The sequence below is a fragment of the Oncorhynchus gorbuscha genome, linkage group LG01, assembly GCF_021184085.1.
Source record: "Oncorhynchus gorbuscha isolate QuinsamMale2020 ecotype Even-year linkage group LG01, OgorEven_v1.0, whole genome shotgun sequence".
Taxonomy (NCBI): Eukaryota; Metazoa; Chordata; class Actinopteri; order Salmoniformes; family Salmonidae; genus Oncorhynchus; species Oncorhynchus gorbuscha.
In genome coordinates this window covers 34,370,698-34,395,469 of record NC_060173.1, presented here as the reverse complement: position 1 = coordinate 34,395,469, position 24,772 = coordinate 34,370,698, and the positions used below count along the sequence as shown (strand labels likewise).

At 40.4% G+C, this 24,772-nt stretch overlaps 3 protein-coding genes across 7 annotated transcripts; 1 reads left to right on the top strand and 2 right to left on the bottom strand.

Moving 5' to 3' along the window:
* The first annotated feature begins 108 nt into the window (after positions 1–108).
* On the top strand, positions 109–5,086 carry ch25hl1.1 (cholesterol 25-hydroxylase like 1, tandem duplicate 1). The gene has a single exon (XM_046351156.1). The coding sequence runs from the start codon at positions 299–301 to the stop codon at positions 1,202–1,204; it is 906 nt and encodes a 301-aa protein (XP_046207112.1). The 5' UTR covers positions 109–298; the 3' UTR covers positions 1,205–5,086.
* kti12 (KTI12 chromatin associated homolog) lies at positions 2,984–14,607 on the bottom strand. Of its 2 annotated transcripts, XM_046351175.1 has the most exons (11): positions 14,475–14,607; positions 13,620–13,726; positions 13,422–13,497; positions 6,379–6,430; positions 6,209–6,261; positions 6,003–6,058; positions 5,672–5,751; positions 4,723–4,882; positions 4,561–4,623; positions 4,264–4,332; positions 2,984–3,647 (listed from the first exon to the last, which is right to left on the bottom strand). In XM_046351175.1, exons 3-11 carry the CDS (start codon positions 13,429–13,431, stop codon positions 3,504–3,506), a joined length of 687 nt encoding a protein of 228 aa, XP_046207131.1. In that variant the 5' UTR covers positions 13,432–13,497; positions 13,620–13,726; positions 14,475–14,607; the 3' UTR covers positions 2,984–3,503. The 2 variants fall into 2 exon arrangements, with proteins under 2 accessions (XP_046207131.1, XP_046207122.1); XM_046351166.1 differs by lacking the exons at positions 13,422–13,497; positions 13,620–13,726; positions 14,475–14,607 and adding an exon at positions 9,082–9,689.
* A 2,760-nt stretch (positions 14,608–17,367) lies between these two features.
* Positions 17,368–24,463, bottom strand: znf592 (zinc finger protein 592). 4 transcript variants are annotated; one of them, XM_046351104.1, is made up of 10 exons: positions 24,194–24,463; positions 23,612–23,697; positions 21,212–23,519; positions 20,919–21,097; positions 20,651–20,824; positions 20,372–20,531; positions 19,989–20,261; positions 19,683–19,795; positions 19,252–19,390; positions 17,368–19,126 (listed from the first exon to the last, which is right to left on the bottom strand). In XM_046351104.1, the coding sequence occupies exons 3-10, from the start codon at positions 23,498–23,500 to the stop codon at positions 18,647–18,649; spliced, it is 3,807 nt and encodes a 1,268-aa protein (XP_046207060.1). In that variant the 5' UTR covers positions 23,501–23,519; positions 23,612–23,697; positions 24,194–24,463; the 3' UTR covers positions 17,368–18,646. The 4 variants fall into 4 exon arrangements, with proteins under 4 accessions (XP_046207060.1, XP_046207087.1, XP_046207079.1 ...); XM_046351131.1 differs by having other exon boundaries at positions 20,157–20,261; XM_046351123.1 differs by having other exon boundaries at positions 24,213–24,463.
* Between the last annotated feature and the right edge of the window lie 309 nt (positions 24,464–24,772).

The following is a 24,772-nucleotide window of genomic DNA, read 5'->3' as shown; positions in this document are numbered from 1 at the left end:
TTTAATTAACTCAAGCAGGGACCAACAGATCTGTATCTGGTACAATATGACTTACCATTTTGAATAAGCTGATTAACTCACTGGCCTGTTGGGATAAACTGCCCGTGGGAGGACAGTGTTGCAGGCACGAACTTGGAACTGGTCAGTGCTGAAAGGTTTGTGTGTGTTCCGGAAGATTAACAAAATCCACCAGAAAAGGACTTATTGTTGAAATTGTATGTAACAAAAAAATACAAAAAAACAGCTGTCTCATTGATGTGAGAGCCAAGTCCTTAGCTCAGCACTATATAAAGGGAGAATGTCTTCTCTCTGCACATTACAGCCACAGGCATACAGAGTAACCAGGATGTTGAACATTAGCAAGGTTCAGCTGCCTTTGCAGCTTCCTACCTTCTCCAGATCCTCCGATAGGCTTCTTCAGCCTCTATGGGACTATTTCCTTTTCAACCACTACTTTCTCATCTCCTCTCCCTTCTTCCCTGTCATACTCTGCTTCTCCAGTTACTTCTTCTCCAGTCTCCCCTTTGCTGTACTAGACCTCCTGGGAGACATGGTCCCCTCCATTCACCACTACAAGATCCAGCAAGAGAGATGTCCAACCATGGGGATGATGGCAAAGAGCTTCGGAAGGGCTGTTTATAACCACTTGATCTTTGTTCTGCCTGCTGTGCTGACTCAGACCTGCTTTATGCCTTCAGTGGCGCTGCCTTCCAGTGCTCCAACTGTGGTAGAGGTTCTCATTGATGGACTTGCTGCCCTTCTTCTTTTTGACACCCAGTACTATATGTGGCACTTTGTGCACCACAAGCATCCACAACTGTATCGGTGGGTCCATGCCATCCACCACGAATACATGGCACCCTTTTCCTGGAACACCCAGCAACTCAGCATTCCAGAACTGATAACTGTGGGATTCTGGAGCAACCTGGACCCCATCCTGCTGAAATGCCACCCTTTTACTACCTGGTGCGTCACCATCATCAGTATCTGGATGTCAGTGGAGGACCACATAGGCTATGACCTGCCATGGGGTCTCAACCACCTGGTACCATTTGGTCTGTTAGGAGGAGCACCAGCTCATGACATGCACCACCAGAAGCCCAACAGTAACTATGCACCTTTCTTCAGCCACTGGGACAGGCTATTTGGCACTGCCATCCTACCAGGGAAAATAACTGAGAAGAAAGTTATGTATTCACTGTAAATAGGACCATTCACTATAATTTTGATTACCCTCATGCTTACATGTTAATTAAAATAAATGTATTTGTTTTTATTAGTAATTTACCGACATCAATTGTATTAAAATGTACTAAACGTCATTACACGTGTAAAGTTTTTCTAAATGGATTAATCTTATGACAATAATGGGTAGAATAAGAGCAAAAGTAATAGTCCTTAGTAATACATAGTCAGAGGGTACAACTATACAGCAAACTCCAAGTGTAACTTTTTCCCCAGAGGATGGAAGCAAACCATTTTTAAAATCACATTTTGTCACACATGTTCAGTCTGATTCAGCAAATGACATTCTACACCATGCAGCATAAATTTGCTAATTCTTACATAAAAGATTTCAGTCTTTGAAGAGGTACAGCTTAGTCAGGATATTCCTGTTTTCCTCTGTTTAGAAGGGTTTAGGAGATTTCTAATCAACAAATCCACTGTTTGTTTGCCAGGGTCAAGTTGAGCCAAGGGTCAAGGGTGAAGTACAGGACAAGAACATTTGAGGCAATTAGAGAAAGGTGCTGTTAATCCATAGCTATGTGACAGAACTTGGTTAAACCAAAAATGTAGTATGATATAATTTATAGAGCCATATAAACTGACATAGCTCTTTGGGTGATCTAAAAAGACAGTTCCAAAGCATCCAAATAAATAGACTATTCTAGATTTTATTTATATTACTAGGCAAGTCAGTTAAAAACAAATTCTTATTTTCAACGAGGAACAGTGGGTTAACTGCCTTGTTCAGTGGCAGAACGACATATTTTTACCTTGTCAGCTCGAGGGTTTGATCTTGCAACCTTTCTGTTACTAGTCCTACATTCAAACCACTAGGCTACCAGCCACCTTATAATGAATTGATAAGGTAAGAAGAATAAAATAAGTGGACCACTCTACATGAATTGATAAGGGAAGGAGAATAAAATAAATGTTTTATGGCATCCTGTTAACTCTGTAGCATACACCATTTTCAGATCACGTAGGACCTGGAGCGGAAGCCTTAAGGTCAGGGAGGTACTGGTAAGGGAATGGGGACTCTATTTTTAGACTGGGTTAGCACAAAGACTTGTCCACTGCCATCTGCGTTTAGTCTGAATGAATGACAGAGAGTGGATTTTGCTCCAATGTCTCCCTAGGAACAAAGTCAAGGCAATCTGAAAAGCACAGGGTGATAATACAAAGCCTATGGGCTTGCTGGTCATTAATGAGAAACCATTGAGATGGAATAGAACTCCACAAGGAAAACATGTTCTCTTTCTAAATGCTTTAGGAATATTCAAGAAAATAAATGTCAGTGTTGCTCTCATCAAAATCGACATTTTACTCTTTGAATGATGAGCCCATATTTCTCTTAATCTCCTGGTTTGGCAATTACGGTAGCATCAGCAGGCATACGGTGACATTTATGTAATTGATAAGACAAAGTGTTACAATTAGCAGGCAGCAAAGCCTAACTTGGGAAGTGGTCACACGTCAGGCTAAAACGATGAAACATCAAACACCTCTGAAATAGTCTCAGCAGTCGGATGGAATTATCCTGCTTACGTCAGGGACCATTAACTAGATTCAGCCGCAGGCCAATTCATTGCACATCCCCACAGACCCACTGCTTGGAGGACTGAAGCCACAAGTGAACTGAGATTTTGTATTGTGCTGTATTCTCACTGAAAACAGCTAACAAAATCCCTGACCATCCTATTGTACAGGGTAGTGCATGTTTCAATAAACATTAATCCATGATTCTTAAATGTCAGTGTATGGTTTTGTAGTTTTGTATTATGAATTATACATTGCACCCACAATGTTAGACTAGTATAGAAATAAAAGCAATAATCAATGCGTATTGACAAATATACAATATTACAAACGAAGAAATTGAGCAGTCATGCCGTGTCACTTTAATCTATGCTTTGTGTAAAGACTGCTTAGTATATGAAACCAATGGGGAAAACCCCAATAGAAACATCTTGCATTGGCCTCCTAAGGACAAAAATAAACTGGATAAAGAATATTTATATTGTACTAATTAATAGACCGATTGTTACAGATTTACCCAAAAAATCTGCCAACTACTCTAATAAGTTTGCAGTCTTATATAATTTTGTGAAACATTAACAGCTAAATATGATCCATTTCGATGCAGCCTCTGAAACACATTAAGAGACACACAAAGACACTTAAAATGAATGTACTTGTCTCAGACAATGTAAACATATCATACAAGGCATTCCCTTAATTTTATTGACCTGAACCAAAGGCGTTAAAATAAAAAGTCATCAATGTATACTCTTGTTTAGATACTGTACAAACATGTTAGCAATGTGTCCAATATTCTCTGTCGGGTGCATCTTGGTGTAGCTGATGAACTGGCGTCGTAGTTTCCGGAGCTCTGCCATGTTTAGACTTCTGGTCAGTTCTATGTTTGACATCAGGTTAAGGAAACACAGTGATAAACACTCATGAATTCTCTGATGTGTCAGAGCTGAAAGCAAGGTTACAGTATCGAATACATTTGGCTTCGGCACCTTAATGTCCCGAAACCACAATTTGAAGAGATGAATGTATGCTTTCAGAAGGCTGTGCAACTCACATTTTGTAGTTCAAGACTCCACTAGCACTACTTTGCCTGTGCTATGTTGTTCAAAGTGAGCTGCAGGGGGAACAACAAAGTACTGGTTTCTGAGTATGCTTCGGAATCCTGATAAAAGCCAGTCGCCATGCTTCCAATGATTTGGTCCCTGTCTCAAACATCCTATGTGTTTGATGGCGATACCTTTCTGGTGGCTCAGTTGCTGTGCCACCAACTGCATCAAATGAAAGATACTCTTTGATGGATGTCCATTTATCCACAGCCCCATGCTAAGAGATCCAGTTATTTGATACAAGATGACATTAACCCCTGTTGGTGCTAGACTGTTGTGAGGTGGTGATTAAAATAAAAAGAATACGTCCATGAGAGACTGTCAAATAAATAATACATTTTAGAAGGAGGAGGGGGGTATATGTGAGCAACATGCAAAATGTGGCAAAGGATATCTTTTCTGTAGCTCCTGGAACAGCAATGAGATCCCCTGGAACACTTGTCTTCTGGGAGTTGAGAATTGCCTGGTACAAACAGAAAGAGTCAATATACATTCTTCCAACAGACAGCATTGCAGACAGTATTTAATAACACAACTGAAGCAATAATGTTATGCATTAAAAAAATAATACATTCAACAAATGATGCTGAAAGAAAAACAGAGAAACAGAAGAAAACAGCAGGGGGGTGACCAATGCAGGGATTGAAAAAAACAATAAAAGGAAGTTACTGATAAATATGAAGGCTCTCACCATCAACACATCTTGTGTGACTTTGTCCAGCTCATACAAGAAGTTTGTAGATGACAGTGGTTGCTGCAACAGATGGATGAAAAGCTTCACTTAAAACCTGAAACTACCAACTGCATGCAGAAACATTACTTTGTGATTTATGCATGTAAACAAGTTTCTTACACTCTGTGTCGACTGGTTAGGAGGGGGTGCTTTCCTTTTGAAGATGGCATCAGAGATGGCTTCAAATGGAAGTGTGTCTTCTTTCTGAATGGTGAAAAGTGGACTGTCCCATCTGTTCCTGGAGTCTGGAGTTTCAAATCTCAGCACCAGCGCATCTAGGCTGTGAAAGCAAAAGCAGAACCAAAGACCATGAGTCTGCAAGTCACATTAGCAAATGGAATTTCACTCATGCATCTAATTGAAGCCTATGACATTTTCATTGTGCATATAATTGTGATAATGTAAATGACTAAAATGTCATTGTAAATCAGGGCTCCCGAGTGGTGCAGCGGTCTAAGGCACTGCATCTCTGGCAACCCTAGTTCGATTCCAGGCTGTATCACAACCGGCTGTGATTGGAAGTCCCACAGGGCAGCGCACAATTGGCCCTAGCGTTGTCCGGGTTTGGTCGGTGTAGGCCATCATTGTAATTAAGAATTTGTTTTTAACTGACTTGCCTAGTTAAATAAAGGTTACAAATGCAATATATTGATATGAGATTGTGATTTATTTTATTGATTATGTATTTCTTTATTTCCTTTTGATTCCATAAAAACCTATTTAGGGACAGGTGTTGAAAATTAGCATAAACTACAAAACACTATAGTGCAATACATTAGACGATTGTTTATTAAATTTGTCAATGTGTTTTTCTACCAAATAGAAATACATTAAATGTTGCCAATTTAGGCAATAACACAACATGAGCAAGAATTAGGCATCAATGGTATCTTAAAACACTTACAAAAAGTAGTCTGCATTTGTTAAAATGTGGAGATGGCCATGTTGTTTAGACATACAATGACTCCTTGAGAACAAGGCGGGTCTTTATGCAGTACTGTCGTGAGCTCTTATAAATCCTGTGACCAAACTAAAAATTGTCCAAGGGAAAGTAACTTGGTCTACTTACATCTCCTGAGTGTACTGCTCTTCAACATCCCTTTCTGTGTTCCATGTTGAGCTCACTTCGGCTGACGTCAAACAATAAACCTTCATGAATAAATATGGTACATTTAAGAGATAAATCTCAGTGTCACCGAGAAAACAAATCTCATGAATTAAAGAAAGCATATTTTGAATGGTTGCGTACACCTAAACTACATAAGCACTGTACGCCATGGTGCTCCTAAATTTGAAACAGAGTGCAAACTCCACCCACCCATAATGGCTAGTCTACCCCAAGGGGTATCATGCACAGCCACTGTTAAAATCATGTTTTTCATCAACAACATATTACATACCAGACAGTGAGGCGTCTGTGTGTGTTTGATCAGACAAAAAAGTTCATATCTGTAGCCTAATAGATTACAATAGAAGAAACACAAATGTAAAGATGTTTAGGTTAGGTGATATATGTAGAAAGCACCTTATTGCCATAGCCACCCACACACTTTTATTTGCAATATTGATCAAAATCAATTATAAAAAACAAATGGAGAACATTTACCTTTGATATAGTTCAATGAATCCAGAATTACAATATCCTCTTTGTTGATTCTCCTAATGCAATAAACCAACATTTTTTAATGAATTCTTATCTGTAACTTCAAAACAAATCCAATTTGATTCTGGAAATAGAGGCAGCAATGTTACACAATCTATGAGCAGTACACTCACCTCTCTGCTTCAGCTCTTAGAGATCCTCTTACATTTTTCTCATTCTGAGAATCTGTGAAACATATACCAACAATGTTAATATGTGAACTGGAACTACAATCAATATCCTATTTATTGGCTATCGCTTCACTGTTGTTAATACATAAGGGAAGGAATTTATGGGGCAATATTGGCACATGCTGCGTTCACGTGCTAGTTGGAACTAGGAAACTCAGAAATGTCCCAAGTGCTAACTGGTTGTAGATTGAACATGAATATAAACGCAACATGTTACCCTAGTAAAACTGACTATCCTACCGATCCTCGACTTCGCGATGTCATCTACAAAATGGCTTCCAACACTCTACTCAGCAAACTGGATGCAGTCTATCACAGTGCCATCCGTTTTGTCACTAAAGCACCTTATACCACCCACCACTGCGACTTGTATGCTCTAGTCGGCTGGCCCTCGCTACATATTCGTCGCCAGACCCACTGGCTCCAGGTCATCTACAAGCTCCGCCTTATCTCAGTACACTGGTCACGATGGCAACACCCATCCGTAGCATGCGCTCCAGCAGGTGTATCTCACTGATCATCCCTAAAGCAAACACCTCATTTGGCCGCCTTTCGTTCCAGTACTCTGCTGTTCCAGTGACTGGAACGAACTGCAAAAATCGTTGAAGCTGGAGACTTTTATCTCCCTCACCAACTTCAAACATCAGCTATCTGAGCAGCTAACCGATCGCTGCAGCAGTACATAGTCTATTGGTAAATAGCCCACCCATTTTCACCTACCTCATCCCCATACTGTTTTTATTTATTTACTTTTCTGCTCTTTTGCACACCAATATCTCTACCTGTACATGACCATCTGATCATTTATCACTCCAGTGTTAATCTGCAAAATTGTAATTATTCGCCTACCTCCTCATGCCTTTTGCACACATTGTATATAGACTCCCCCCTTTTTTCTACTGTGTTATTGACTTGTTAATTGTTTACTCCATGTGTAACTCTGTGTTGTCTGTTCACACTGCTATGCTTTATCTTGGCCAGGTCGCAGTTGCAAATGAGAACTTGTTCTCAACTAGCCTACCTGGTTAAATAAAGGTGAAAAAAAAAAAATAAATAAATAAATAAATGTCAAGTTTTGGTCCCATGTTTCATGAGCTGAAGTAAAAATCACAGAAATGTTCTATACACACAAAAAGCGTATTTATCTCAAATTGTGTGCACAAATTTGTTTACATCCCTGTTAGTGAGCATTTTTCATTTGCCAAGATAATCCATCCACCTGACAGGTGTAGCATATCAAGAAGCTGATTAAACAGCATGATCCTTACACACGTGCACCTTGTGATGGGGACAATAAACAGACACTAAAATGTGGAGTTGTCACACACAACCCAATGCCACAGATGTCTCAAATTGAGGGAGTGTGCAATTGGCATGCTGATTGCAGGAATGTCCACCAGAGTTGATGCCAGAGAATTTAATGTTAATTTCTCTACCATAAGTTGCCTCCAACATTGTTTTAGAAAATTTGGCAGTACGTCCAACTGCATCACAACCGCAGACCACGTCAGCCCAGGACCTCCACATCCTGCTTCTTCACCTGCAGGATAGTCATAGACGAGCCACCCGGATAGCTGATGAAACTGTGGGTTTTCACAACCAATGAATTTCTGCATAAACTGTCATAGGATGATCCTCTGCGTGTTCGTCATCCTCACCAGAGTCTTGACCTGACTGCAGTTAGGCGTCGTAATCTACTTCAATGGATAAATGTTAACCTTTGATGGCCACTGGCATGCTGGAAGTGCGTTCTTCACAGGTTAATCCCAGCATCAACCAGGCAGATGGCAGACAGCATCGTGTAGGCGAGCGGTTTGCCCTATGGTGGTTATGGGCAGGCATATGCTACGGACAATGAACACAATATTACCAATGGCAATTTGAATGCACATTGTCATGCCATTCATTCGCCACCATCACCTCATGTTTCAGCATGACAATGCATGGCCCCATGTCGCCAGGATTGGTACACAATTCCTGGAAGCTGAAAATGTCCGTTCTTCCATGTGTAACAGTATAAGTTACACATGGCCTGCATACTCAGACATGTCACTCATTGAGCCTGTTTGGGATGCTCTGGATTGATGTGTACGACAGTGTTCCAGTTACAGCCAATATCCAGCAACTTCACACAGCCATTGAAGAATGGGACAACATTCCGCAGGCAGCAATCAACAGCCTGATCAACTGTATTTTCGAAGGAGATGTGTCGTGTTGCATGAGGCATATGGTGGTCACACCAGATAGACTCGTTTTCAGGAACGTTAGCTAGCTATGCTAGAACAGCAAGTTAGAACCACATAACTATAATTAATTATATTTCTATAATCTCGGGAAGTCGGTACAGAAATTGAGTGTAGGCTACATGCATGGCAACATTGCCCAGAACAAAGTGGTTGGGCAGTGGAGACTGCTGAGGGGAGGACAGCTCATGTCTGAAACGGAGCCAATGGAATGGCATCAAAAACATGGAAGCCGTGTATTTGATACCATTCCGCTCCAAACATTACCACGAGCCCGTTCTCCTTAATTTAAGGTGCCACCAACCTCTTTTGGTTAAAAGGCATATGTGAGCTAGCTACTGTTATTTAAGACGTTTAGCTAGCTAACGACTGTAGCAAGCTAATCAGCTAACTTTCAGCATACCTGCGTATACAGCGTTCTTCTCAATTCCCAACGTTCCATCTCCTACATTGTGAACCTTTCTCTCTGTATTCCGTTCAAAATATTCTTGTAATTCCACCGCTCTTCGTGTTTTGCCACTACATGGAAAACCACACATTACTATGAGCGGCATAATGCTAAAAACACATGCAGCTAGCTAGGCACAAACCCGGAAGTAGTATCCGGAAGTTAGCCAACCCCATTATGAAAAAAAAAGTATTTCTACAAAGTATCTTCTTAAAACCTGATATAAAACCTAACCGCAATCCCACTGCTAACCATATGCCTAAACCTAGCCTTAAATTTTTGAAAAAGCGAATTCAAGCGAATTTTTGTTTTCGATCATTTTTACGACAGCAATGTTGACTGTTCTATCTAGTGGAAACCATTGGTTAGTTGTTTTTTCTCGCCTTCCATAATCTTGGGTGTGAAACCGGGGGTGAATGTATTCTCGGTCAGGTATGGCGTCCCGGTGTTGTGCCGAAATACTCCTCCTTCGCGTGAACGCGCACGCCTGCTAAATAAATAGCGGTAGTACGCCAAACCGGTAAAACATGGGCCTGTCACAATCATTCAAACAAAATGTCAAGAAAACTGACCTATAACACCATTATTTAGGCTACCTTATGTCAGAGAAATGACCAAATGGACTTAAACTGGTGATATAGCCTAAACTCCAAAATCCGATGTGGTTCTAAGAGAACATTTACATTTTGTCAAGGCAGAGATGATTGGCAGACACCGAGATGCGCGCGGACAGCAGTGGACGAATACATTCTGGCCTAATGACAATCTCGAAATGTTATTACACTTTTTGGTGTTTTGTATAAAATATGTATCTTTCCATTCACCACTGTGTGGAGGCTAGTAGCCCAGTAAAGGAGCCGTTTGAAGAGACTGTTTGACAATCAGATGAAAACGTCATGACTGGTTGTGTTTATGCCCGAATATAAGGTAATACATTTTAAAAGTTAAATGACAAATCTTTACTACAACTCTTACAGAGATCCTATTGAATTAAGGGATTGTATGTAATTATATGATTAGGCTACATTTTTGGGGGCGCGTGCACACATATGAAATTAAATGTGCTTTCATCCATGGTGTGAAATGGAGTGGTAGGCTCGCGATCCAGGTTTCTGGCGCGCCCGACTCGTCTATCACTGCCACGACTATACTGAACAAAAATATAAATGCAACATTTTCATTGGTTTTACTGAGTTACAGTTAATATGAGGAAATCAGTAAATTGAATTAAATCCATTAGATCCTAATCTATGGATTTCACGACTGGGAATATAGATATGCATCTGTTGGTCACAGATATGCATCTGTTGGTACCTTGAAAAAAATTGGGCCTCACAATGGGCCTCAGGATCTCATCACTGTATTGTTGTGCATTCAAATTTCCATCGATAAAATGCAATTGTGTTTGTTGTCAGTAGTTTCATGCAGCACTCTGTTCACAACGTTGACATCAGCAAATCGCTCGCCCACATGACACCATACACGTGGTCTGCCAGTTGTGAAGCTGTTTGGACCTACTGCCAAATTATCTAAAACCACGGCTTATGGTAGAGAAATTAACATTACATTCTCTGGCAAAAGTGCTGGTGGACATTCCTGCAGTCAGCATCAGTGGCGGAACTAGAGTTTTATACGTGGGTTGGGCAAGGCTACTTCAGGGAGTCCATAGGCCATGACAGAAAATTTGTGTGTAACCCTAACCTAGCATCTAAGGAGCATGAATGAATCCTATGATTGCTGATTAGAGGTAGAAGAGATAATTCACTTAACCCGGAGTTCTTAAATGTAGTGATAGTATGGTCCAAAAGGGTTACTTCACTGTAATTCTTCAAAATACTATGAATAGTCACGGTCTCTACCTCAGAACTGCAGCTCAATTCTCTCTCTCTCTCTCTCTCCTCTCTCTCTCTCTCTCTCCATGAATATATCATCTGGGCCTATACATGTTGAACATACAAAGTATTTTCAGAAAATAAAGCTCAAGCACCAAGGAGATAATATAGCATTTGTGTGTTACATAAATTGCATTGTTTATTTACAAAAAAACACACTGCAATTTGACATACCAGGCATAATAAAATATTTATAATTTTGGTGCCCATCAATATTACAAACTTACAGTATCATATTTATGCTCATATACATTATTTTAACTAATAGCAAAGAAACGTTTTGGAATTGGCCTAATCAAGACCAAATTAAATTTGTGTGACATGATACCCTTTGGATATATCATTTTAGAATGTCAGTGTCCTAGCTAGTACACAATGCAGGTTTTAATCATGACCAGAGGGACCGCCTAAGTGCCAAATTATCCTAGGTAGATTTAAAACAGCATAATTCTGCAGTTCTGGTGAGAACTGGCAAAATGTTTCACAAACTCATCCATGTTGAGGGAGCATGCCCTCCTCGACTCAACACTGAGAATTCTGAGGTGACTTTACCTGTCGTCAACCATTGTTGTCCTAAGGTGGGATTTAATCAGTTTTAAAGCTGAGAATATTCTATAAACACATCAAAGTCAAGGAGAGTAGAAGGTCTGTCCCTTCCACTTTTGTCTTTCCTATCAAGAAGCTGCTTGGTTTGATGAACCTCATGTTTTAGGTCCTCTAAATCTGACTCAAAGGCTCCTCATTCAAGAATCTTGTACTCTTTGAGTTGAAAGACTGGATGGACCCCCTGCATTATCTCACAATTCTTCTTTGAAAAACACCTCTGCCACTCAGTTGTGAGACTGTCAAGCACCTGATAAAAGACAGCTCTTTGGAAGCTCTCACCATCACTTGTGTCACAATTTTTCTGTCCTACAGTGCTCATCATCAATGAGTCGTGAAATCTTAAGCTTGTTTTAGGCTGTCTTTTAGACACTTTTGTACACTTTGTTTGCAATGCTCTGCAATCTCTTCAACCTCTTTCCATAGTTCTCCAAAGTAACCCTCACTTCTGTAGTCCTGTAATGTGTCTGTAAGGGCACCTACTAGATCCACAGACCTTGCTAGGTTAAGAGAGCTTGATTGGAGCATGCCAGAAAGATATTTGGCATCACCAAGCACTTCACAAAAGGTAACCAAAAGCCCTATGAAATGTAACTATCTGAGAAAGAAGGCCCCTTGCCTCCACTGATCTATCACCACTATTTTCAAGTGTGATATCCTGTAGCACTCTCAGAACTGCTGGAAGACTGTCCCTCAGATTACGGCCATTTCATGTACTGCATGCCCACCTTACATCCGTAAGTCTCTGTAGTTCCCTGGGCTGCTGCTGTGGATACAGCTCTTTCTGAACTACAAGTCACTTGAGATGAACGTACGAGCCAGATACAAAGTAATAAAGCTTCTGCAGGAGAGCAAAGTTAACTGCCTCATGCACTAATTTTACAGCATCGTCAAGAACTAAATTCAAACCATGTGCATTACAGTGCACAAAAAAAGACTAATCTTGCACTGTTTTTAATCCGTGCAGACACCAGAATGCTTTCCGCTCATGACGGATGCACCGTCATTGCCTTGCCAACACAAGATTATTTCTGTATTCCAGATCATGATTTTCAAGGCAATCAATTATCATTTTTGTGAGACCTGCTGCATCTTATCTTTCAGCTGACAGAAACTGTAAAAAGTTTGAGGATGTAATAGTACCTCAACACTAAAGACATTTGTTATTTTTTATTTAAATCTTTGGTTTCATCTGCAATTACACTAAAAACTTCACTTTCTTTTACTTCTCTTAATATTTCCCTTTGTACCATCTCAGCTAAGCCCTCAAGAACTTTGTTCTGGATTTGGTGTCTTGTGTACTTAGCATTGCCACATTCATAATTTTCTCTATGAGAGGGTCATGCATTGCTATTTCTTCTAAGATTGTCAAAAAATGACCCTTGTTGTGAGAGTCATCAGACACTCGATGACCTCTGCGCTATATATTGAGTGGCAGTTAATAGGAGCACATCTGCAATTGTTTTAATGTCAGTACAGTTTTCCTCCACTTTGTTTTTTCGGTCCTCATTTATGACATCTAACATTGATGAGTTGCTGTCAATAGCCCTTTTATGCTGATTCCAAGCATACATAGCATTGATATGATGCTCTGCCTTCGAATGGAGCTTAAACCCAGAGTCTTTAAACAGAGCCTTTTTCCAGTTATAAAAAACTGACTGTGATGTGAAGGCAGATTCAGGTGTATTGGGCAGAGAAAAAAATGCCTACATGCAAAACAATAAGTCAAATCTTGACTTACAGAATATTCAAGCCATGAATTGTCCTTACACCAGGAGCTGGAGAAAGCCCTGTTCCTACCTAGTACCATGCTGAGTTCTGGGAAATGTTTTCAAACACAGCTGTACAGGACCCTCTTCTCTGGATCTTGAAATGTCTGAAATACACGTTAAATAATGTGTCATATCTCTATAGAAGTGTATAATTAAGTGATCAACAAGATTAGATACTAACAGCTGCTAACTAAAATGTGTAGATTAAAGTATAGGCCTGGCCTACCATTGGGTCAGCAGCATATCTGGTGCTTGATGCAGTTGGGAGGGGCTGGATGACATCTCCTGGCAGCTCTGGCTCACTGTCTTGCTCTGTGTCATCCCTAGATACATCTATTACATTCAAATAAGACAAGAACCTTTAGTGTATAATCACAATGAAAATGCCACAGCCATCAAAAACACACATGAATCAACAACCAACATTTTAAAGTGAGGTTTAACCTGACAAAATAATATATTACAAACTGAAGCTAAACTTAAATTCTGAACTGGGCATGTGACTGACTGCCTGCTAGATGCTCTGACCTAGTGGTGGTAGACTGAGTCCTTGTGAAGTCTGACCACACTGACTCTGACGAGCCTCAGGTAGGGAGTTGCTCTGGGGTCCAGTGGTGATGCAAGGGCTGGGGTCTGTTTGCACCTGATCTGCCTGTTTGTGCTTCTTTAAAAATAAGTGTGATATCTCTCCCTTTCTTTTCATGTTGAATTGTGGTAATATTTTGAGTAACAGATTGATAATAACAATAGTTGGTTTTGAGTTAAAGTACAAAAATCTAACTGAATTAAAGGATTTCAAATTGCTGAATGTTAACTTGCTGAACACTGACAGCTGTAGCCTACTAGTTACCCCACATTAGCTAAACATTCGTATACTGTCATTTACGACACTGCACTGTATATGCGTGTATTACTAGCACAGATGTAAACATAATGTTAGGCTAAATTGGGAACCGATCTCTCTTATCTGATTAACTGTCTGTTAATGGAGCCAAAGGATTCAAGTTCATTTTCACAGCGACTCAACTTTCGTAATAGTTGTTCAGTAAACCTAAACCCGATGCTAAACCTTAAAACTTACTTCAAATATGATGCTTTCGCCAATCTCGAAAATAGATCGTGAAGCTGTGGAAATATTATCTCTTCTTCTATATGTTCTTCTTCTTCTTCTTCTGTATCTCGCAACCAACGTTAATATTCTCTCTTCCTCGTCCTCGATTTGAAAAATGCGCCACCTAAAGTCAAAATAAATGCTTCTTTCAACAAGAGGTGAAATGAGATGTCAATCAGCATCAAACTGCCAGTAGCGAATAAAATATTAGGGTGGCCAATCAGATGTCAGGGGTGTCCAGTGCCAACCTGGACATCCCTCTGGCTCCGCCCCTGGTCAGCATGCCAATTGCGCAATCCCTCAAAACTTGAGACATCTGTGGCATTGTGTTGTATGACAAAACTACACATTTTAGAGGGGCCTTTTACTGTCCCCAGCACAAGGTGCACCTGTGTAATGATCATGCCGATTAATCAGTTTCTTGATATGCCAAGTGGATGGATTATCTCGGCAAAGGAGAAATGCTCTCTAACAGAGATGTGCACAAATTTGTTTACAACATTTGAGAGGAATACGCTTTTTGTGCATAAGGAAACATTTTCTGGGATCTTTCATATATCAGCTCATGAAACCAACACTTGACATGTTGCGTTCATATTTTTTGTTCAGTGTATAACCACAGATGGACAAGGTTTATGTAAAATATAATCTTTGGTATATCTTCACATCACACATCATTGATAATCAAAGCATTAAGTGATGTGAAGGGCATTTGCTCTAAGGCTGAACACATTATCCGTTTATAGTGTAAAGAAGTGTTGATAGAACATGGATTAATTGCTAAAACAATAAGTGTAGTGGACAGGCTTCATTTTATATGATAAATGTGGGTGACAGTGACCTAAATTGCCTCAAGACATGAAACATTTTTGTTATTCAATTTTTATTCAGATATGAGAAGCACTACAAGAGTATATAATTATGAGAAGAAATATATGTATATATATAATCTTTTTTTTTTTATAACACATTAGGCTAGTTTAGCTCAGCTTTCCTAAACTTGGTCCTGGAGACTCAAAGGGGGTGCACGTTCAGGTTTCTGCCCTAGTACTACACGGCTGATTCAAATAATCAAAGCTTGATGATTAGTTGATTATTTTAATCAGTTGTGTATTGCTAGGACAAAAACCAAAACGTGCACCTCTTGGGGTCCTGAGGACCGAGTTTGAGAAACGCTGGTTTAGATTAACATCTTGCGAATGTCGATATGATGACTTTATTGAAATCCTCCATTCATCTTCTTTCTGGGTTGATACTGTACAGGTGTTGCGTGCCCTCTGCCTTCTCAGTTTATTTCTGTTGGTTCAAATGTTGTCCAGTAATTTCATCAGGAAAACCGCCTCCTAACAATTTAACAAATGAAATACAAATACATTGTGCTGTTAGGTCAACACGAAATACACAAGGGAAAATACAACGCAGCATGTGCCTGCGACCAATCTGGCATTAGGCTGATATAGGCAGAGACGGTAATTAATGTACTCTCTGTTGGTACGGTACACACACATACAGTATAGGCTACTGCTTGCACATGAATGTATCATATGGAATGTGATACATGTACAACAAGAACCCAACATCAACATACACCATTCACTTACAGTAGATACCTTAAACCCCTTTTAACTCACCCGATCTAATGCCCCGTTTCTGCGGAATCTGTAGAGCACTTTTCAGCACCTCTTCAATTAACAGCTCTGTCAAACTCTCTGCCTTGCGCTTGGGGTTGGCAGACTGAACTCCAAAAGGGATCTTTCCACCCCCGAAGGAAGACTCCAAAAACGAGCTATCCACACTTTTCTTGCCCATGAAATGGCCTAAGGGCAAAATATACATTTTAAAATGTTATCAATACATGACTAATCACAAATAGTAAACGGAATTATTCATAGTTATCTCACTAAACTAAACCAACATATCATGGTGATATAACATCCAAATTAAATTGTAAAGTAATAAATTGCTCTAGCCTCAATTTTGAAATAATTTCTGGTGACACTTTATAAATGACAATAACTTACCAGTTGCCCATAAACTTCCCCTCTGATTTACCTTGATGTTTGAAAATGTATTTCTAAGTTCATTTAAATTGAGACTCATCGAAGATGTCATACCTATGTATGAGAGTAGAACAAAGCAAGAAAGAAGTCGCGATTTGCAGGTCAATGTGCCTCTCGTCATCCTTTTTTAAAAACTACAGTATTTGTGTACAGAATATGGTAGGCTACTTGTCAAGGTTAAAACCACCCCTTTCTCTGCTCTTGGGAATTTCGTGCTCTCGTGTCACAGCACGAGCATTTATATGTTCACGCGCCGTTTATTGAAATGAGATTAAGTCATTCATTATCAACCCCGCTGGCTACTGCTTATTACTTGCCTGGGATTGGATTTGGCGCATCATATTGTCCAGTCGGTTGGGGAGACACTAGCCATATTGGTTTGACTGGACTGAGAAAAAAACCTTTTGAAGGGCAAACATTTTTTTTTCTCTAACACATTTTCATCACAGAAGGGACATCAGCTATACCAGAAGGGATCATTTCAGGACAAATGATGCTTATGCTGACACGTTCATGTTTATTTGCAGTTATTTGAAGTAAACATTACAGCAAGGCACAATGGCCGATGCAGGTTGAATATATGTGTGATGGATTAAGAAATGCTGCAAATATAAAGGGTTCATTAGCTACTGTGTACATGGATTATCTTACATGTCCATAATATTGTACATATTATCAAAAGTACAAAGTTTCTCTTGACAGGCTATATAAAAACACTGAGATGTGAAGTTTCATAGACACTGCGTTTTAACAGTGGCTCTGTTTGGGTTGAACACTGACTATCAGATAACCACTAGAAAATGAACAGTTCATTCAGCACTTTAATAGAAAGTTTACAAGATAAGTCAATGTGACTATAAATAATCTCCAAAGTAATTTATAAAATTTAATATTGTGGGAGATATACATTGAGAATAATAATTCATTTTACATTGCTCGCAACAAAAGTGAAATCTCCCAAAACATCCCAATTTTAACAATCACTGCCATACACCATGGAGGTAGATACAGCTGCACAGGTCTCCATCATCAGCTTATTTCAACATGTTCCCATGCACTCAGACATGCTCTAACCCTTTACAATGAAATCACTGCTCTTTTAATTGCCTTAGTACACTGCTGGCAATGAGCCACTTCCAACACCCTGCATTATCTTGCAAAACAGATGCTTTCTCACACTCACCAAAGATAACACTTAACCAAGAAAAACATCAATGACATCACTAAGACAAGTCACCACTACTATGAATATAGATATAAGAGCATTTTAAATGAATGAAAGCTCACTTTTACCAAGCTACAAAATCAGTAGTAAAAAAAGGTAATATCTTTTAGCAAGGCATTTAACTCCAACACCTGTATTTGATCTTGTAGAAAAGTGCTATTTGGGTAGTTTAGCCAGCTTTCATAATAAATGAATGTGAAACTATTTTTGGTATGGAATGGATATAAAATATATAATCTGTGCTAAATGGTACCTAGGTAAGAGTAAATATTTCAACATACAGTATGATAGAGGTTGTAATACTGTTACATAACACCAGTATAGCCACGACCTGCTTGAAGCGCCATCTATTATTATGTATTTTATAAGGCCAAAAATATGAAACCAAGCATATGATATGGCTGCCATAAACTAAAGCTAAGTCATTATGATATGAAACTAAATGTGAGGTAAGCCTGAGGGACGTAACTGATATAACTACAGAATACTGATGAACCAAACCCTGTGCCTTTACAGGTGGGTGTGGTTATGTACCAGAGGCATTTTAATACATGTATTACAATACAAAACATGCAAGCTTCAAAGGTAAAACAAAGTAAATAATTCATTATAATCTTTTTCCAAAATTACCCAATTGATTTGGAACAACTGCCAGTCCCAAGGCTTTGAGAAACACAAAAAGCATTTAGTTTAAAGGCAAAAAATTAAATAAAAAAAGGTACCACTTTAGTGCAGCATGTCAAGCATCTGAAGTTAAACTACTATTACCTAAGGAAATGGAGATCGCAGCTTTTATGAAGTTCAAAATTGCTCTCATCGATTTTATTTTGCCTGCTGATGACACTATCCATGAAACTCTAGGTGAAAGCTGTATGTGGATTTACAGTTAGTCTTACTGCAGGCTCACAGTGCAACCTGGTTGGATCCTCTGCCCGTTGGGGGTCAGATTTAACTAATGGTGGTGGCAAGTCCTCTCTCTCATTCACACCCACTGCTTTCCCCATGTCCTCTTCCTGCTTCTTTCTGCACTCATACTCCATGTCCATCCTTTCTTTCCTCTCTTCTTCGGGCTCTTTGACTTTGTGCACAATAAACAGGTGTCTGTTGAGAGATAGCTGGGACGCAAAACATAATCCACAGTGCAGGCATTGGGGAGTGTTTTCATCAGTTTTATGCTGAGGTATGTGCTTCTGGAACTGTGTGCCATCCTCTGTGGTGAAGCCACACTTTGAGCAGCGAAACTGATGTTTCAGACGCTTGGCGGGGGAGCCTTCTAGGGCAGCGCCTTCCTGCCCCTCTCCCTCAGACTCAACAGCAGGTCTCTTTGAAACATGTCCCTGCATATCAAAGTTAAAGATAATTATATTTAAAAAGTGTATATTTTTTGACAATGTGTAAAATGCTGAAGAACTGAAATATGACAGATCATACATATTGGTATTACTTTTAAAAGAAAAATCACCTCTCCCAAGGCTTTACTGCTATCCAGAGGGGCTGATTTTAACAGACTGAAGTCTGGATTTTTGATCCCATGCATCAAACTGATGTGGTTCTTCAACATGATGTTTGTAGTGAATGTTGTCCTCTCATCTGTGCAATACCTGCACATTAAGAATAAATGATATCATACTGAAAATAGTCTCAAAATGTGGTAACCACCGTTTTGTTTTTACATGTTTGTCCATTTACTGTGGAGCCACCCAGCAGCCAATAAGTGCCAGTTATGCCCCAATCTTTCAGGATGCAATGTACTGGGCCCAGTTTCCCAAAAGCATCTTAAGGCTATGTTAATCTTAGAACAATAAGATCCTATGGTTCCAAAGATTAACTTAGCCTTAAGATGCTTTTGGGAAACCGGGCCCTGTAATGTAGATTTCAGGATGAAACCCTCACCAGCAGGTAAATGTATTTTTCTTTCCATCGTGGTCATTGCGAATGTGTCTTCTCAAACTTGTGGAGGAATTGAAAGACCTCTCACACTGCCGGCATGGATAACTCTTCAATGACTACAGAATGCACAGGGAGCAGATTTACTTAATTAAGGGTTGAGCTGACTTGGGAATTATTTCATTTCATTAAGGGGCCTGAAGGTTGTAAACCCCACATCTGAGGTGGTCCCTAAATTATCATCTGTCCTATAGTATAAATGCTACAGCAATTTGTTTGAATGCGCAATATAATTACAAAATTGATCCTCACCCTCCCATGGCTTTTCTTCATGTGAGAGACATAGGCTTCTCGGTCAGGCAGCCAGTGTAGGCACTCTCCACAGTTCCAGCCAGCATTCTTCAGATTGGGCTTGCTGGCTCTAGCGGCCAAGTTGGCCCTTTTTCTGGTTCCATCTGAGTGTTTTATGGGAGTGTTTACCTTTGGCTGGTGGAATCCCGAGGTAACATCTTGGTGCTGTGCAGTCATCTCTGGTGGTTTTGTGCTTTTCTCCACCTCCTCTTTGAAGATTCCTCCATGTACCCCCTGTAATATAGACAGACAGCTTTAAAAAGACAAGAGCTAAAAACTGAGCATTATGTGCCCTTTTTTATGTCAATGTGACGAGATTGAAGATGATGATGATGATGCCATACCTTGAAGTGCTGCATTAACGGCAGCTTTTGGGTGAAGATTGAAGTGCACTCAGGGCACTTGAACACACAGGTAGCACGCTTTTTGGCGTTCTGATAGAAGTGCTGAAGCAATAACTGCTTTTTCTTGAACACCGTCTCACAAGAACACTTGAAGATTAACCTGGAACAGAAAAACAACCCAATTAGAACAAATAGCATTTGAAATCAATCACATCAAACTTTAAAATGTGTTTGCAAATATGCCCATTTCAGAACATGCATTTAGTTACACAAACTCACTGAGGGGACACTTTGCTGGCATTGTGCTTAGTTGTCAAATGCATTTGACATCCACCAGAAGACTTGAAAGCAACAGGACAGATGGTGCACTTATAGAAGACCTCACAGTGTTTCTCCTCAATGTGACTCTTCTGCACATTAAATGACATGAAAACCATATCACAATGAAGACACCTAGAAGAAAAAGGATTTACAAAAAAGTGGACAACATTATAAGAATAGTTTTGTGTTATGTATCCACTGAGCATATACTTTAGTAATGACTTACTTATAGCCAGCCTTGCGTGCATAGTGAAGACAGTTCTCCTTCACATGCTTCTGTATATCCACAGAGCGACTCAGCGCACCACACTCAGGGCAGCAATAAGGGGACTTGTGCGCATGAATACGCTGGTGAGCCCGGTAGCTGCACTTGTTGGGTAGCAGCATTGAGCACACCTTACACATCTATATGACAAAATAACACAGAGCAAAACATATAGAAATACTCTAATTTTTACCTGGCCTATGATACTGAACATTTCAGCAATTATAATTATTTTCAATTGAATTATTTCTCACCAGTCCCTCCATTTCTTCCGACAACCTCTGGTAATGGCCTGCGAGACCTTTGTAGTCCAATAGCTGCTTGTTACACTCGAGGCAGCGGAGTCTGTGGCGGATAACTTTGTCTGGATAGAGAGGCATGACTGGTTGGCTTTTAGGTGAGGATAATGGGGGCACATGGGAGCCCACATGCACAGAGGATTCAGTGATCAAGGGTGCAAACATCTGTCCCTCTGCTATGGGCTTCATGGAGAGCTGTGTGCACTGCATCACCACACCTTTGTTCTTATGTTCCCGTGCATGTGCCAGCAGGGCACACTTGTTGAAGAATACCATGGTCTTAGCACAGTGGGTGCAGGCTACTTCAATGTGCACACTCCTCCTGCCATAATGATAAACAAGACTCCTCTCTACCCCAAAGGAGTCCCCACACTCCAGGCAGCAATATCCACGTGGTGGCAAGTTGATGTTGCTCTCAGGTGGTGGGTTTAGGTTGGGTACATATGTGGGTACAGGGTTGGCATTATTTAACAGTCTGTTTAAAGTTCCTGCTGCTGTGCTAGGAATGGCAGCATGTGGATTAGGGGCAGCTTTTTTCACTTGGTGTACCAATGGGACAGTGCTGCACACCATAGAAGAGGAAAGTGTGTGTTGATGGCTCTGTTGATGGGAGGTGGAGCGTGCTGCGACTGAGGCAGCAACACTGTGAGGGACTAGGTTCAGGTTAGCTAAGTGCATTGCCTTGGGAAGCAAGCTTGTATTGGGGGAGTTGCCTGTTTGAACTGATGAAATCCTCTTTTGTGTAGAAGGCCCATGCTGGGCAACTGGCATAGACCTCATAACAGGACTACTTGTATTATGAAAAATAGTTGCGGACTGCATTTGTCCTGGCCTCTTGGAGTTCCCCTCTAATTTAGTATCAGTAACCTTTGAGGGCAGAGCACCAACTGGTGTACTTTTGATGGGCATATCAACAATAATATCACTTATCACATTATGAGAGGGATAGGGAGACAAACTAGGGTAGGCATCCTCAACAATCATACTCTGGGATGGAGAGGACTCAACTGAGTGAATGTCCTCGTTTTCTGAATCAGGTACTACACTGGTAACCGTGCGCTGGATTTGCCCAGTCGTGGTTTTAATGGTCTTTATCCTGACCCTCGGTATGGCTGGGGGTGAGCCAGATGCCAGTGCTGGGGATCCCTTGCCACTGCTGTTACTGCAAATGCTTACAGGACTGTCAGGTGGTTTCATTAACCGCTTCACAGCTTCAAGAGGACTCCTGGGACTTTGTGGTGACATGGGCACTTTTGAACTAACCTTTATGTTGTCATCATGAGCCAATGATAAGTCTTGATAGTTTGGTTGTTCACTGGGATCCTTTCTGGCATTTAGAGCCACTAATGCCTCAAGGCATGACGATAGTTTTGATGTTGGAGTTTTGACACATGGATGAGATGTGGGCATATTAGACGCTGCCACTATATTAACGTTACTGCTTGACTCAAAATTGTTATGATCATTTGTAGGGAGCATTGCACTACTATGACAATCTCCCTTTACCTTCTGGTCACTGACATTACTGTCAGGCTTCTCTGTCCTGGTATCCTCTGCTTTGATAGATTCTCCTTTGCTCCTTGGAAGGTTCTCAGGTACGTCACAGTCTACTTCATGGCACTTGTCAAACATGCTGTAAGACAGCTGTTTTTTCTGATTGTCTGACATTGGGGGTTCTGCAGACATAAATATAGAGGCAGCAGGGAAGTAGGGTCTCTCTTGTTTTGGACGGATATCAACTCCATTGCTTCGGCTGTCTTCAGATTCTGGACTAGAGATGGGGCTGAACTGGGAAAAGGACTGTGAGAAGGATGGCGTTCCTTCAAGTTTATGCTGGACGGGGGTCTTCCCTAAGAGTCCTCTTGAGCCACCCCCATTCAAAGCAGACACAAAAGACTTAGAACCACTGTGGTCTATCTGATGAGACTCCATGGCGGCCCCTGACCCCCTGAAACCATTTTGCAATGGGTGTCCAAAGTGTGGGCCCTCTCTCTCTCCACCACTATCAGACGACTCCTGGCGACTTGTGTTCTTCACTATAACACTGACAGCAGGTACATCAGAGGCACCCACAGCTTGGTGAACAGATAAGCTGTCATCCATACACATCCCTGTGTGTTTCAGCTGACCTTCTGCCTCATCATGACTCTCCTGGATGTTCTCTTTGGCATCCAAACTGGTGGCATCGGGGATGTCAAAGGCAGCCAAAAGATCATCAAAATCAGGGGTCTTCATGTCCCCCATGTTCGAATGCTTGCAAAACCTGAATAAAACACAGAGTTAAAACATAAGTACATAAATTTACAAGATATATGGCATATTCCCTGAGGACAGTGACGTTGGAGAGTTCTTTACCATTTGGCTCTTGTTTATGTTTGTTGCTAAAATTCTGCAAGGTTGTCAGTTGGTGTCATTATGGGACGCTCCCTCTGTGCAGATACCTGAGATCAATTAATATGAATTATGTTTACTTTAAAGTGCACTAACTAACTACCTTGTAATGCTAAACATTTTGGCTCACCAACGTTAGCTAACTAGCTGTCAAATAACTTCGCCTAGCACTTGACCCAAGTGGCTACTTAGCTAGCTAGAAAACGTTAACAAATCTCCAGCTGGCAAGCTAGCCACAACAAAGTGTAGATTATTGAAGTTTAACGTCAAAATAGATTGCTGGCTATAATATATCTCATCAAACGTATTATACTACAAGAGAGCTGTTGAAACTGTAGCTAAATAAAGCGTATGTGTGTATACAGAGGCTAGAGATAGCTGTTAGTTAGCAAGCTAGCTAAAGTAACGTTAGATGTGTGGTTAGCTCGGATGTTTGACACTTGCAGTTCTAACATAGCTAACGTTAACTCAATGACAAGCTAAATCATCTAGCTACGAGATTAAATATATATTCGAATATATAATGAGTACAAAAGAAGAGTTCACCTATCTATCGATTAGCTACCGGTGTTGCTGCCATAATTCTCCCCAGGCCTCGTTCTTTTCGGGTGGACTTCTTCCTTTGCAACAAAACAGCTAGCTAGCTTATTGATTTCTTGCTAGATAACCCGCGGGCGCTAACATGTCCTGTTATCTAGCGAGCCTGTAGTAAAAATGTATTGATCATTCACAAATTGATGAACTATTGGAAGCTATCAATGTGATAGGCTTCAGTAATTGTTATGTGAAAAGGCATTCCACCCCTTCGTCACCAGACCAGTGTGTTGTGAACAACATTAGCGTGAGCAACAATAGCGGATTCGAGGGATCGCCTTCAAAATAAAAGCCCCTCAATGAAAGTGATGCAAACCGACAGAAAACAGTGGAATCATGCCACAATTGGACTCGAATATATCATGCTAAACAAGGTTGGAATGTTGTTATATAAATTCAACAAAATACAATAATTAGTTAATTTGACACAAAAAATGTAAGAATCAGTTGAAATCGCGCTGTTGATGTATTAGACTTCAGAATTGCATTTGGGGCACATAGTGGTGGTGTAACGTAAAAATAATGTAAAGT

Excerpts from the sequence above, each read along its gene's own strand:
- ch25hl1.1 (XM_046351156.1), top strand. The coding sequence starts at position 299 with ATGTCTTCTCTCTGCACATTACAGCCACAGGCATACAGAGTAACCAGG.
- kti12 (XM_046351166.1), bottom strand. The coding sequence starts at position 9,232 with ATGCCGCTCATAGTAATGTGTGGTTTTCCATGTAGTGGCAAAACACGA. Across the intron at positions 4,333-4,560 it reads TCACACAAGATGTGTTGATG|GCAATTCTCAACTCCCAGAA; the intron begins GTGAGAGCCTTC and ends TGTTTGTACCAG. Across the intron at positions 3,648-4,263 it reads TTCCAGGAGCTACAGAAAAG|ATAGAACTGACCAGAAGTCT; the intron begins ATATCCTTTGCC and ends CTGATGTCAAAC.
- znf592 (XM_046351104.1), bottom strand. The coding sequence starts at position 23,500 with ATGGGGGACATGAAGACCCCTGATTTTGATGATCTTTTGGCTGCCTTT. Across the intron at positions 20,532-20,650 it reads GCCAGCAAAGTGTCCCCTCA|GTTAATCTTCAAGTGTTCTT; the intron begins GTGAGTTTGTGT and ends TTTCTGTTCCAG. Across the intron at positions 19,127-19,251 it reads GCAGTAAAGCCTTGGGAGAG|GGACATGTTTCAAAGAGACC; the intron begins GTGATTTTTCTT and ends TTTGATATGCAG.